This window comes from Struthio camelus, chromosome 22, assembly GCF_040807025.1.
Source record: "Struthio camelus isolate bStrCam1 chromosome 22, bStrCam1.hap1, whole genome shotgun sequence".
NCBI lineage: Eukaryota > Metazoa > Chordata > Aves > Struthioniformes > Struthionidae > Struthio > Struthio camelus.
The window spans coordinates 8,704,158-8,716,153 of record NC_090963.1 but is presented as its reverse complement, the minus strand read 5'-3'; the positions used below and the strand labels follow the sequence as shown (position 1 = coordinate 8,716,153).

The following is an 11,996-nucleotide window of genomic DNA, read 5'->3' as shown; positions in this document are numbered from 1 at the left end:
GGGCAGAAAAACGAGACCGGAGGCACCTGGCAGCGGCTCAAGGAGGGGAACGAAGCCGGAGAGATTTATGTGCTTGTTTCCCCAGCCCGGGGCAGGAGGCGGCCGCGGCGATGAGCTCACCCCGGCTCCGAACCCCGCCGTGCCCAGCTGGGTTTTCACCGCATTCGACACCGTTTCCCTCCCCCCAAAAAAAAAGCTTTTTTTTTTTTTTTTTTTTTTTTGACGTTGCCAAAGCCGGGATGAGCTGGAGCAGGCGGGTTCCTGCCACCGCCTCCCCGCCGGGTGGTACCGAAACGCTGAGCTCCCCGGGGGCCTGCAGGGCTCAGGGAGTCGCTCCCGGGGAGGGGGGGGATGAGGGCGGCTGCGGCGGGGGGGAAAGGGGCTGCGCGTGAAGACGCCGGGGGTCGGGGGGGGGGGGGGCCTTGTTTCACTTGGCTCCGGCTGCGCGGGGCTCCTGGCAGGTAGTCTCACGGCTTTTTTTGTGTTTTTTTTTTTTTTTTTTGCCTCAACCACGTAATTTTTTGGTAACGAGCAATTCATTCTCATTAAAGAACAGGCTGCGGGAGGCCGGGGCTGGGGGGGAGCCGATGCGCCAGCGCCGGCGACGCCGACCGGCAGGTAATTCTGTGCTGTTTGCTTTGGCCCCGCCACCCGGCGGATCGGCGTTGTTTAGGCGCCCGTTTGGCGCCCGCCGCCAGACCCCCCCCGTGCGGGAACAAGGCGCACTTTAAGGCCTCCGACCCCCCCCCCCCCCGCAGCAGAAATGCTTTACAAAGTATTCCCCCCCGCCGCCTTCCCCCCCGTTATTTTGCAGCCGGATCAGCGCCCGGCGCCGGTTTGCAAGCACACGCTGAATTGCGCGGGAACCGGCGGGCCGACGCTCCCGCGTCCCAGCGGCGCCCGGATAACACGGAGCCGGGTGCAACTTTGCCCCGTGCCGGGGACTGCAAAAACCTGGGGGTGGGGGGAAACCCCAGCGACAGCTTTGGTGCAAAACACCCGTTGCGCGGCACCTGCCCGCTGCAGCTCGGCTGGCGCCCGCTTGAATTACCCTGGCTCCCGCGTTTCGGCTAAACGCGCCCCGCTCGGCGCCTCCCATGAATGTTTCATGGCGCAGGGCGAAGCCGAGAGCCGGAGATGAAATATCAAACCCGGCGGGTGCGACGACCCCCCCGCCCCCCCCCAGCCCACCCCCCTCAAAGGGGCACACAGGCCTCCTGCACGGCACTCCTGCCACGAGTGCGCGCGGCCTCAGCCCCCCCTTCCGCCGCCAGCGAGATTGCCGGGGGGGGGGGGGGGAACCGAGCGGCCTCGGCTTTCGGCCTGGCGAGCGTGATTAATCAGGGCAATGAATAATTGAAGATTAATCCGGGCCGGGGTAACCAGAGCCGCCCGGGGGGGGGGGGGGGGGGCAGTGGCAGAGAGGAGCCCTGCTTCGGCCAGCGGCGCCCGGCGGGGACATGGCGCCATGGAGCGGGGCCTCTGGATCCTCTGCCTGCTCCCGGCGCTGGCGGGCGGCGAGCCGTGGGGTAAGGCGGCGGCAGTGGCGGCGGCAGTGGCGGCGGTGGTGGCGGCGGGGGGGGGTGGCAGGGAGGGATGTCCCATGGGTGCACCCCCCCCCACCCCCACCCCAACCCCACGCAGCGGGAGGCGCAGAGACCTGCCCAACTCAGTGCACCCCAGGCCACCGGTGGGTGCGAGCAGGGAGAGCAGTGGCAGGGACGTCCCATGGGTGCCGCCCCCCCCCCCCCCAAAAGAAAACCCTTTTCCCCAGCCCCATGGGCCCGGGGGGGCGGGGGGCGCAGAGACCTGCCCAACTCAGTGCACCCCAGGCTAGCGGAGGGAGAGAGTGGGGAGATCAGCAGCGGGGGGCGTCCCATGGGTGCAACCCCCCCCCCCAACCCTGCACAGTGGAAGGTGCAGAGACCTGCCAAACTCAGTGCACCCCAGGCCACCGGTGGGGGAGAGCGGCGGTGGGGACGTCCCATGGGTACAGCCCCCCCCCCCAAAAAAAACCCTTTTCCCCAGCCCCATGGGCTGGGAGGGGGGGGGCGCAGAGACCTGCCCAACTCGGTGCACGGCAGGCGGCTGACGGCAGCCCCCCCCCGGCCCCGGGCAGGCCAGCCGCTGGCGGCCGGCGAGGCGGCCTACGAGGAGCGGACGGTGACGGGCGTGCGGGGCCGGCCGGTGGAGCTGGCCTGCGGGCCGGCGGCGCTGGCCGCCGCCGTCGTCTTCTGGAGCTTCGCGCCGGCGCCGGGGCCGCCGGGGCCGCCGCGGGCCGTGGCCGTGGGCTCGGGCGGCCGGGCGGCGCTGGCCCCCGGCGCCGGCGCCCTGGGCCGGCCCAGCCTGCGCAACGGCACCCTGCGCCTGGGCCAGCTGCGGGCGGCCGCCCAGGGCCGCTTCCTGTGCCAGGCGCTGCTGCGCGAGCGGGGCCGCCTGCGCGCCGCCTACGCCGCCGTCCACCTCCGCGTGCTGGGTGAGCCCCCGCCGCCCCCCCGGCCCCTCTTGCAGCCCCCTGGCCCAGACTGCCAGCCCGCTAGCCCATAGACCACCCCTCTAGCCCATAGACCATCCCGCTAGCCCATAGACCACCCCACTGCTCCATATCACCATCCTGCTAGCCAATATATATCCCTACTAGCCCATACTGCCATCCCACTAGCCCAGACTGCCATCCCACTAGCCCATAGACCACCCCACTAGCCCATACTGCCACTCTGCTAGCCCATAGACCACCCCTCTAGCCCATAGACCATCCCACTAGCCCATAGACCACCCCACTAGCCCATACTGCCATCCCGCTAGCCCATAGACCACCCCACTAGCCCAGACTGCCATCCCGCTAGCCCATATATGACCCCTCTAGCCCATATTGCCATCCCGCTAGCCCATATACCACCCCACTAGCCCATACTGCCTGTCCACTAGCCCATATATGACCCCTCTAGCCCATATCACCATCCCACTAGCCCATATCGCCATCCTGCTAGCCCATATACCACCCCACTAGCCCAGACTGCCACCCCACTAGCCCATAGACCACCCCACTAGCCCATAGACCACCCCTCTAGCCCATAGACCATCCCGCTAGCCCATAGACCACCCCACTGCTCCATATCACCATCCTGCTAGCCAATATATATCCCTACTAGCCCATACTGCCACCCCACTAGCCCATACTGCCATCCCACTAGCCCAGACTGCCATCCCACTAGCCCATAGACCACCCCTCTAGCCCATAGACCATCCCACTAGCCCATAGACCACCCCACTAGCCCAGACTGCCATCCCGCTAGCCCATATATGACCCCTCTAGCCCATATTGCCATCCCGCTAGCCCATATACCACCCCACTAGCCCATACTGCCTGTCCACTAGCCCATATATGACCCCTCTAGCCCATATCACCATCCCACTAGCCCATATTGCCATCCTGCTAGCCCATATACCACCCCACTAGCCCATATTGCCATCCCACTAGCCCATATATAACCCCACTACTCCATATTGCCATCCTGCTAGCCAATATTATCCCCACTAGCCCATACTGCCATCCCACTAGCCCATATTGCCAGCCCATTAGCCCATATAGCACCCCACTAGCCCATACTGCCTGCCCGCTAGCCCAGACTGCCAGCCCACCAACCCATATACCACCCTTCTAGCCCATATTGTCAGCCCACTAGCCAATATACAACCCCACTAGCCCATATACCACCCCCTCAGCCCATATTGCCATCCCGCTTGCCCATGCTGCCATCTCACTAGCCCATATACGACCCCACTAGTCCATCTACCACTCCACTAGCTCATATACCGCCCTACTAGCCCATATTGCCATCCTGCTAGCCAATAAAGCTCCTCTCCCAGTAACCAATACACCAGCCCACTAGCCCATGCAGCACCCCACTAGCCCATATAGCATTGCGCTAGCCAACACACCATCCCACTAGCCAACATCAGCACCCCACTAGCCCACGGAGCATCCCACTAGGCACCCCGCAGCTCCTTCCCCGGGGCCGGTATCCATGCCACTAGCCAACCTGGCAGCTGCTCCGCCAGCAGCCAGCCGAGCAGCCCGGTAGCCACCCGCAGCGCCTCCCTAGCCAAGCGGTCCCTCCTCGGCCGCTAGCCCAGACCCTCCGCCACTAGCCACCCCCCTCGCTCTGCTCCCGGCTGGGGAAAGGAGGGATGTGGGGACGGCAGAGGAGGGATGTGGGGTTGGGGAAAAGGGATTTGGGGTGGGAAAAGGAGGGTTTGGGGGCTGGCAAAGGGGGACCGAGGTGGGGAAAAGCGGGATGGGGAAGAAGAGGGAATGAGGGTGGGAGAAGGAGGGATGTGGGATGGCAAAAAGAGGGATGTGGGGCTGGGAAAGGAGCCGTGTGGGGTGGGAAAAGGCGGGATGTGGGGTGGGATTGGGGGTTGGAAGAAGAGGGATTTGGCGTGGGAAGAAGGGGGATGGGGTTGGAAAAGAGGGATGTGGGGTGGGAAGAAGAGGGACGTGGGGATGGGAGAGGAGGGATTTCAGGTTGGGAAAAGAGGGATGTGGGGTGGGAAATAGAGGGGGGCTGGGGATGGAGACGAGGGATTTGGGGAGGTGGGAAGGAGAGGGATGTCGGGGTGGGGAAAGGAGGGTTTGGTAGAAGGGGGTTGGGGTGGGAAAGGGGATGGGAGAGGAGGGATTTGGGTGGGGAGAGGAGGGGGGTGGAGTGGGAAGAAGCGGGATTTCAGGTTGGGAATAGAGGGATTGGGGTGGGAAAAGGAGGGACGTGGGGTGGCGGGGGGGGAGAGGGATCTCAGGTTGGGAAAAGAGGGATTTGGGGATGGGGTTGGAGAAGAGGGCTGTGGGGCGGGAAGAAGAGGGATTCGGGGTTGGGAAAAGAGGGCTGTGGGGTGGCGCGCGTGGGGGGGGGGGGGTTCAGGTGGGAAGGGGGGGCGCGGGCGGGGGCAGACGGGGCGGCGCGGCCCGCAGTGCCCGTGTCGAAGCCGGCGGTGCGGCCGGCGGCGGCGGCGGTGGCCGAGGGGGCGGCGGCGGCGCTGCGCTGCGCCGTGCGCGAGGGATCGGCCCCGCTGCGCTTCTCCTGGCGCCGCGGCGGCGGCGGCTCCTCGGCGGGGGCGGCGGCGGCGGCGGGGGCGGCGGGGGCGGCGGCGGGGCGCGGGCCGGCGCTGCGGCTGGCGCCGGCGGCCCGCAGCCAGGCGGGCTGGTACGCCTGCACGGCGCGCAACGAGGTCAGCAGCCGCAGCAGCGAGCCCGCCTACCTGGACGTGGCGTGTGAGTGAGGGCGGGGGGACACGCGTGGGGGGCGGCGACACGCGTGGGGGGAGGTGACAGGCGCGCGCGGGGGAGGCGACCCGCCTGGAGCGGCGCGCGTGGGGTGACCCGCGTGGGGAGGGGTCTCGCGTGGGAAGGGGGCATGCGCGCGTGGGGAGGCAAACCGCCAGGGTACCTCGCGTGGGCTGATTCGCGTGGGGAGGTGGTTTGCGCGCGTGGGGGCGACCCGCCTGGGGTGGTCCGCGTGGGGGTGACCTATGTGGGGTGACTCACGTGGGGAGGTGGTTTGCGTGCGTGGGGGGGCGACCCGCCTGGGGTGGTCCGCGTGGGGGTAACCCGTGCGGGGTGACTCGCGTGGGGAGGTGGCTTGCACACGTGGGAGAGGTGACGCGCATGGAGCGGCGTGCGTGGGGTGTCCCGCTTTGGGTGACTCAAGTGGGGAGGTGGCTTGCGCGCATGGGGAAACAACCCACCTGGAGCGGTGCGTGTGGGGGGGTGACCCGCATGGGTCGTTTCGCGTGGGGGGTGACTGGCGTGGGGAGGTGCCTCACGCTCCTGGGAGAGATGACCCACCTGGAGCGGCGAGCGTGGGGTGGAGCCAAGTGGGCTGTCTCGCGTGGGGTGACTCGAGTGGGCGTGGCTCGCACGCGCGTGGCAGGTGACCCACCTGGAGCAGCGCTCATGGGGTGAGCCGCGTGGGGTGTCTCGCGTGGGCTGTCTCGCGTGGGGTGTCTCGCGTGGGGAGGGGGCGGCGCCCTGACAGCAGCGCCCGCGTGAACGCAGACGGCCCCGACGCGCCGGTGATCAGCGCGGCGGCGGCGGGCGGCGGGCGGCGGCGGCGGCTGCTGGCGGCGGCCGAGGGGGCGGCGCTGGTGCTGCGCTGCCGCGCCGCCTCGCACCCGCCCTGCCGCTACGCCTGGCTGCGCGACGGCGCCCGCCTCCAGCCCGGCGCCACCCTGGCCCTGGCCCGCCTGGCCCGCGGCCACGCCGGCACCTACGCCTGCCTGGCCGAGAACCCGCGGCTGCGCACCCGCGCCCGCGCCGCCCTCCGCCTCGCCGTGCGCCGTGAGTGCCGCCGGGCCGCCGCCTGCCCGCTGCCTTCCCGGCCTCGCGCCCCGCTCCAGGCCCGGTTCGATTCCCAGCTCCGGTCCCAGTTGGGTTCCCAGTTGGGTTCCCACTCCAGTTCCCAGTTGGGTTCCCAGCCCCATTCCCAGTCTGATTCCCAGCACCAGTTCCAACTCGGTTCCCAGTCGGGGTCCCAGCCCCATTCCCAGTCGGGTTCCCAGTTTGGGTCCCAGCTCCATTCCCAGTCTGATTCCCAGGTCGGTTCCCAGTTGGGTTCCCTGCTCCGGTCCAGTCTGGTTCCCAGTTGGGTTCCCAGCCCCATTCCCAGTCTGATTCCCAGCGCCAGTCCCAACTCGCTTCCCAGTTGGGGTCCCAGCCCCATTCCCAGTCGGGTTCCCACTCCAGTTCCCAGTTGGGTTCCCAGCCCCATTCCCAGTCTGATTCCCAGGTCAGTTCCCAGTTGGGTTCCCTGCTCCGGTCCAGCCTGATTCCCAGTTTAGTTCCCAGCCCCATTCCCAGTCTGATTCCCAGTGCCAGTCCCAACTCGGTTCCCAGTTTGGGTCCCAGCGCCATTCCCAACTCAGTTCCCAGACCCATTCCCAGTTTGGTTCCTACCCCGGTTCCCAGTTGGGTTCCCAGTCGGGTTCCCAGCCCCATTCCCAGTCTGATTCCCAGCTCCACTCCCAACTCGCTTCCCAGCTCCATTCCCAGCCCCAGCCCCAGTCTGGTTCCCAGCCCCATTCCCAGCTCCGGTCCCAGCACCATTCCCAGTTGGGTTCCCAGTTGGGTTCCCAGCTCCATTCCTAGTCTGATTCCCAGCTCAGTTCCCAGCCCCATTCCCAGCTCCAGTCCCAGCACCATTCCCAGTTGGGTTCCCAGTGCCAGTCCCAACTTGGTTCCCAGTTGGGTTCCCAGTTTGGATCCCAGCTCCATTCCCAGTTGGATTCCCAGGTCAGTTCCCAGTTCAGTTCCCGGCCCCATTCCCAGCTCCCCCAGCTCCGTAGAGACGCGCGGTTGCGGCCGCACGAGCCGCCGGAGAATCCAGCGCTGAAAGCGGCGCTCAGGCCTGGGCTCACCCTGGCTCTGGCCCAGCTCCCCGCGCCGCAGCCCGGGCCGGGGCGAGCCACCATGCTGACGGCATTTTGGGCCCCGTGGCCTCCGCGCGCCGAGCGCCGGCCCCCGGCTCGGCGCAGTATTCGCACCCTGGTGCAGCTGAGGAACTGAGGGGTTCTGTGAGCGAGCGGCCATCAGTAGGTTTCAGAGTGAACAAGCCACGGCTCCTCCTCCCTCAGCGCTCCCTGCTGAGCGTGCATCCTGCTGCCAACCCGGGGGCACCGTGGCGTGAGCTGAGCTGGGAAGGGCTCTGACAGCCCTTGCGCTGGGGTGCGGGGCGAGCAGGTTGGGGGGAGTGGGGTGGGCACCTCCCTCGCACCCCGCCGCCCGGGGCTGACGCGGCGGCCGCCCTCTTGCAGCCCGGCCCCTCGGCGCCTCCTACCTGGCCGTGCCGGGGGCGGCGGTGGGGATGCTGCTGGCCGCCGCCGCCGCGCTGCTGGCCGCCCGCTACGTCGCCCGCAACCGGGAGAGGCACCCGCGTGAGTGCGCCGGGGCGGGGAGGGGGGGCACGGCAGGCCGGAGGGACGCGGGGGGCGCCCCCGCCGCGGGGACCCCTCGAAACGCCGCCCGTCCGCCCGCAGGGCTGCACGACCTGCTCTTCCGAACGTAAGTGCCCCCGGCCGCCGGCTGCTCCGCCGGGGAGAGCCCGGCGCCAGCGGCCGCTGCACCCCGCAGGGCCGGCCCCGACGCCGCGCCGACGGACGCCCCGAGCGGCGAGGACGGCGCCGAGGCTCCGGCGGGGGACGTTCCCTCGGCCTCGCCGGACGCCGCAGAGCCGCCGGCGACCGTCAGCGCCGCCGTGCCGCCATGAGCTCGGCCTTCGCCCCAGCCGCGTCCTTTCCTCCTCGGATTTCGCGCCGCGGGAGAGGTGCCGCTCGCCGCCGCGCCGCCTCCGTCCGCCCTGCGCAGAGGGCGCCGCGTTTCACGCCTCTCCTGGCGTCAGCACAGCCGCGTGGGGGGCGGCGGTGCCGTGCTGGGAGCCCCTCGCCGCCCTCCCGGCGCAGGCGAAAAGGGAGGATGCGGGGGCCGATCGGGCTCCCACCAAGCACCCGGCGAGCCGAGGGGGCCCCGTCGCCCCTCCCGCGCCCAGCGGCGGCTGGAGTTCAAAGCAGAGGCAGCCCGGGGCAGAGCCCTAAAAATCAGGGCAAAACATGGTTTTTTTTAAATAAATAAAGCGCAATTAAAGGGGAAGGCGGGGGGAAGCCGCGTGCTCCTTCCCTCCGAGGGCGGCTGCACGTGCGTCGCCTGGGGCCGGCTGTGATTTCCGCGCCTCGATCCTGGGGGGCTGCGCGCGCCGCTTTTTGGGGCAGAGGGCTGTTGCAGGCACGAGTTTGTTTTATTTACCCTGATTAAAATTAAAATTTGGAAAAGAGAAAACAAAAGGCCCCGGGGGGGGGGGTGACGGTTACACCACCTACGTCATGCCGCAGGTGCCGGGCTGAGCTGCAGGGCTTTTGCAAGGACCTGTTTAAAGAAGGGGGCAAAGGCAAACAGTCCGGCGACCAGCATCCCCCTTTCTCTCTCCGAGGCAGGAGGGCAGACGCGGGAGGCACGCTGCAAAGGGCCCCGCGCGTCGCCTTCGCCCCTTTTGGCGGCAGGGACTTCAGCGTCTCCCCTTTATCCCTGTGCCTCCTGCTTTGCGGGGGCACCTGGGGGATGAGGAGGGTGAGGGGGGTCACGAGATGGGGTCGGCTCACCAGGGCAAGGCGCTGCTCAGCCCTCCGCACAGCACCGGGGGAAGAGGCTGCTCGAAGAGACCCTCAGGCCAGGCACGCTCTGAATCAGCCCCAGCCGCAGTCCCACATCCCGTGGGATTATTTTGATCGCTGGCTGGAGGACTGAGGCCCTGTTAACGACCCGTTCCTCTCGGGAGGCGAGACAGGCTGCGTTTTTGCGTGTGCTTTGGGAAAAAAAAAAAATTGCAAGAGTATCAAAATACTGGTGAACAACTACCGATACACACAGCAACCAACTTAACCCTGAGCTCTGCCTCGGGAGTCGTACCCAATTCATCCAGTTGCACCAGCTGGTAGATCAGCTGGGGTTCATTTTTCTACCCCCGGTCCGTTATTTGCCCTCTTTCCATCAGCTTCTTCCTGGAGAAACTGGAAGAGGATCAGATGCATTCATGGAAGCGAGCGTTCGAGGACCGCAACAAACGCCAGCAACGCGGCAGCTCTCGAGGGCGGCCGTAAACTCTTATGAACTTCAGAACTGCGGAGGTCTGCTCCGCTCCGTTACATCCGTGTATTAGGCGCTTCCGCCTCTCTCCGCAGAAGTGCTTCTCTCACTGGTAATATTCCATGGAAACCACACTACATATTTCCCGTTGTTCTTTATATTATTACTTTTTTTTTTTTTTTTAAAACACATAATCAGGCTAGTTTTATGGTGCATGGGGAAAAAAAAGGAATTTCAAGGCATAAATAATATAAAAAGGCAACCATTTTAAAAACAAGATACATTCATATGACACTACTACAAAAAATAAATAGTGACTCTCTCTGTTATAATTAACATCCCTCCATCAGTCCCTTTCAGTGACGCTGCTGTGCAGTTACTGGCTTTAAGTGGAGAAAACGGTCACTTCCTCAGGTCTCCTGTAGCTGGAGCTGTCGGAGGTCCCCAGAACTGTTTAAAGTGACTCCAGATGATTTCCATCCTGGCTTTTCATTACAGTCCTTTGAAACAGGCTGCAGAATAAGGGGACTCCAGCTCAAAACGTGGTTCGATGTTTCTGAATGCAGGCAGCTGTCACCTGCAAAGCAAGAGCAAGTCGGGTTTTTTGGCATGTCATCTCCTCTTCCAGCTCACCAGACCCACAAGCACAACAAATTCAGATTAATACACAGATTTATTCACGCTCTACCAGGCACAAAGCCTAGGCAAAGCATTAGGCACTAGTTCAGAGCATCAGCTCTGTCCAAGCGCACTGACCGGACCGATATCCAATAGGTCACATTAATTACTTTGGGATTCCCAGTCTAACTTCCATCTGCCACTCCGTGCCTGTTCGCGCCTACGGGATGGCTCTAGGCCGTCACGGGTGCCTGCTCGTTAGGAGCAACTCCATTAGGCAGCATTTCAGCGGTACACATCTGGTTCGGGAGATCATGGGTAGGCTGTAGGTACAGGCAAGTGCCAGCCAGCATAAATCAGTCGCAGCCTCGTTATCTGGAGCGCATCTGCTAGATGAGCTCCGTTTAAAGGCATCAGTCACCAAGGGCATGACAGTCACAGGCACCTGAGCATCTCTGCCTCCATTTTCTGCAATGGGAACAGTGGAACGCCTCCTCTTTTCCAAAAGCCAGGTCTTTTGTGGGCCTAATTACTAGCTTCCCTGCAATAAATTAAAGCGCCCTACAGCTGTTCTACAGCATATACCTGGCTTTAAAGCCAGGCGCTACTCCCTGCCTAATGACTTACCTTCTGTGCAATCTATGGAGAGCTGATTCAGGTTCTCTCGGCAGCACGAGTGCTGGGCGGAGGGCTGCTCCGCTTTTTCTTTGCTGTCTTCCTCTAGCCGAGCGCTGCATTCTGGGACCGTGGAGGCTAAGCACATGGCCACCATGACGTGGTTCAGAGGTTTCATCTCCAAACTGTCCTGCTGGTAAGGTGCTACGATGGGCACGACAGGTAGTGTGCTGCTGCTAAAAGTGCCATTGGTTTTGGTGAAACACCTGTGGACGGAAGCCAAACCAGAATTACTCAGAGGCCTGATCACTCGCACATTTCTTCTTTCCAGCACTTAAGATATTTTGAGAAACTGCAATTTTTAAGTACTTCACCATGTGTCATTTACTGTAACAGCAGTAAGAGAGCTTGCCAAGTAAGTTTTAAATATATTTTTGGGATCAATTCTGGCATTAATGAGAGGATTAAGCATTTCTTCCTCCCAACAGACAGCTGAAAGCATTCAAAACATTTACCCAGTTATTTCCCCCACCTACTGTGACCCGATGACCCGAACTGCAAGCCCGCTCCTTCATCGAAGCAGCCCCACAAAACAGATTTTCATTGCCAAGAAAAGGAGCTCGAGTTTGAAGCCCAAACTTGACTTAACTTAGAAAATAAATGCTAAATGTTAAGAGTGAAGGCAAACTTAAAATATGTTCAATGTTATAAACGTAACTTCTCCCCGCTGCACTACTCGGACTGTGGCCCTACAATACTTGGTTAAGGAAGTGCAACTGAAGTTAGACTGCTGCGCCAATTGTTATAGCAAAGCTATTTAACCTTTACACAAAGGGGAGCTAAAGACCTTAATACATATGTGTACCATTACAGTAAGCAGTGAACACGCCTATAGCGTTGCAGCTCCCTGGACAACAGTGAGTCAAGAGCTTACACGTGCAACTCTTAAAGAAGCAATTTCAATATAAGAAAGCCCCAAAGCAGACACTTTGGTGCGACGGTATACGAAACCAGAGTTACTGCACAGGTAACACCTTTAGAGCTGTTACCTAACACTGGGAGACTACCCAGAAAGACAAATAAGTGCTATGACTACATCCTTTCAGGGGAATACTGCACATTTCCATCATTA

General features: G+C 63.2%; 2 protein-coding genes across 8 annotated transcripts in view; one reads left to right on the top strand and one right to left on the bottom strand.

Annotated features, from left to right (window-relative positions):
• Positions 1-1,468: 1,468 nt before the first annotated feature.
• On the top strand, positions 1,469-8,673 carry VSIG10L2 (V-set and immunoglobulin domain containing 10 like 2). The gene is made up of 8 exons (XM_068916451.1): positions 1,469-1,517; positions 2,120-2,476; positions 4,973-5,272; positions 6,056-6,337; positions 6,595-7,275; positions 7,810-7,929; positions 8,032-8,056; positions 8,126-8,673. The coding sequence occupies exons 1-8, from the start codon at positions 1,469-1,471 to the stop codon at positions 8,259-8,261; spliced, it is 1,950 nt and encodes a 649-aa protein (XP_068772552.1). The 3' UTR covers positions 8,262-8,673.
• A 1,097-nt stretch (positions 8,674-9,770) lies between these two features.
• The window catches only part of CDON (cell adhesion associated, oncogene regulated), a 60,828-nt gene continuing 58,602 nt past the window's right edge, over positions 9,771-11,996 (bottom strand). For all 7 annotated transcript variants that reach the window (XM_068916773.1, XM_068916775.1, XM_068916776.1 and 4 more), the window contains 2 exons: positions 10,877-11,130; positions 9,771-10,208 (listed from right to left, as the gene is read on the bottom strand). In XM_068916773.1, the coding sequence (XP_068772874.1) occupies positions 10,042-10,208; positions 10,877-11,130 (421 nt within the window). In that variant the 3' untranslated portion in view covers positions 9,771-10,041. The remainder of the gene's footprint in view (positions 10,209-10,876; positions 11,131-11,996) is intronic.

Bases quoted from the DNA above. Each gene is read 5' to 3' on its own strand.
- VSIG10L2 (XM_068916451.1), top strand. From the start codon at position 1,469: ATGGAGCGGGGCCTCTGGATCCTCTGCCTGCTCCCGGCGCTGGCGGGC. The intron at 5,273-6,055 runs GTGAGTGAGGGC...GCGTGAACGCAG, and splicing joins CGCCTACCTGGACGTGGCGT to ACGGCCCCGACGCGCCGGTG. The intron at 7,276-7,809 runs GTTGGATTCCCA...GCCCTCTTGCAG, and splicing joins GGATCCCAGCTCCATTCCCA to CCCGGCCCCTCGGCGCCTCC.